This window comes from Plasmodium fragile (assembly GCF_000956335.1).
Source record: "Plasmodium fragile strain nilgiri unplaced genomic scaffold supercont1.177, whole genome shotgun sequence".
Lineage (NCBI taxonomy): Eukaryota > Apicomplexa > Aconoidasida > Haemosporida > Plasmodiidae > Plasmodium > Plasmodium fragile.
The window spans coordinates 1-1,268 of record NW_012192757.1 but is presented as its reverse complement, the minus strand read 5'-3'; the positions used below and the strand labels follow the sequence as shown (position 1 = coordinate 1,268).

At 44.1% G+C, this 1,268-nt stretch overlaps 1 protein-coding gene across 1 annotated transcript; it reads right to left on the bottom strand.

Moving 5' to 3' along the window:
* Window positions 1-158: 158 nt before the first annotated feature.
* On the bottom strand, window positions 159-1,148 carry AK88_05606 (uncharacterized protein; the record flags this gene model as incomplete). Its single annotated transcript, XM_012483208.1, has 3 exons — window positions 159-316; window positions 424-910; window positions 1,083-1,148. 3 exons carry the CDS (start codon window positions 1,146-1,148, stop codon window positions 159-161), a joined length of 711 nt encoding a protein of 236 aa, XP_012338631.1.
* Window positions 1,149-1,268: the final 120 nt, after the last annotated feature.

The window sequence follows — 1,268 nt, the reverse complement described above, 5'->3', positions numbered from 1 at the left end:
GCTTCTCGGCTGCTTCCTTCTTCTCAGGTGCTTCCGGGTTCTTAGGTGTCTCCGGTTTCTCCGATGCTCCGTCCGTTTTAGGTGCGTCCTGCTTCGCGGACTCTCCTGTCTTTTTAGGTGCTTCAGGTTTCTCGGTTGTCTCCGGGTTCTTGGGTACTTCAGGCTGCTTCTCTCCCTCTGATGAAATTTTGTCCTTTAGAGCTTTTTTTGGCACTTTTGCTTTTCCCCTTCGGTAGTAAAAACGAATGAGCATGATCAGGAGCATGAGTCCTATACTCACGGTAACTGAAGCAGCGGATCCAATAAACGATGTTGCCTTCTCAGGAGTCCAGTACGTATACAACATTGCTACGTAGAAACCGAGAACGGCCACTGTAGCGGGGATCCACCATTTATTCCTGCATATAGTTCGCGCTAGTGTACTACACAGTCCCCTAGTTTGCTCGGTCGTTTTTTCAATTTGTGCCCCATTCTGTGAGCCCACTTGTAACCCTTGCGATCTATCTTTGGGCTTCGATTTTCCGGACTTTCCATCTTGCGCAGTTGCCTTCACTGGGCCTCCACTGGGATTAACGGGACCTTTATTTTGCTCTGGTGTTTGCTTATCCGTTGCACCCTTCACTTCAGTTTCTTGTGGCTTCTTTTCATTCTTTTCACCTTGCACTTTATTCTGTGGGGACTGCGGTAGCGGCTCTTCTGTACTCACCTTCGATTTTGGTTTACCGGACTTTCCTGGCTTTTGCCCGGATGCGAGCTTTTTATCATGACCCTTACCAGGACTGAGCAGTAATGTATTATTTGGTGCTGGTGCTTGCATATCCACTTCAACGGTTAATAATCTACTGATCCTGACACCGAGAGTGTCCTGTTGCTCGGGCCTATGATTCCATGATGTGCCAAATTCATTCGCCTAACATATAGGAAAATACCGAGGCATGTATTTGAGGGCGTTATGCAATGCACAAGTATTCCGATAAAAGAAAAGAATGGAAGATGAATTTTCAATTGTTAGGAGCAGGAATAACGTCATAATCATAGATGTAAATGCCCATTGTACGCAAGCGTTAATTATTGTGTCGTACGTGTTCGGGATATTGCCAGGAGTACAATATGATGCTGAATATGGAAAGTTTCACAGGGAACATCATTTTGTTCTTTACTTCTTTTTTTTGTTTTTCAGCGTAAAGTAGATTCCTAAGAAATGTATTTCTTTGTACTTATAAAGAAGGGGATTATATGATTATTGTTATATGCATTTGTGTTGACAC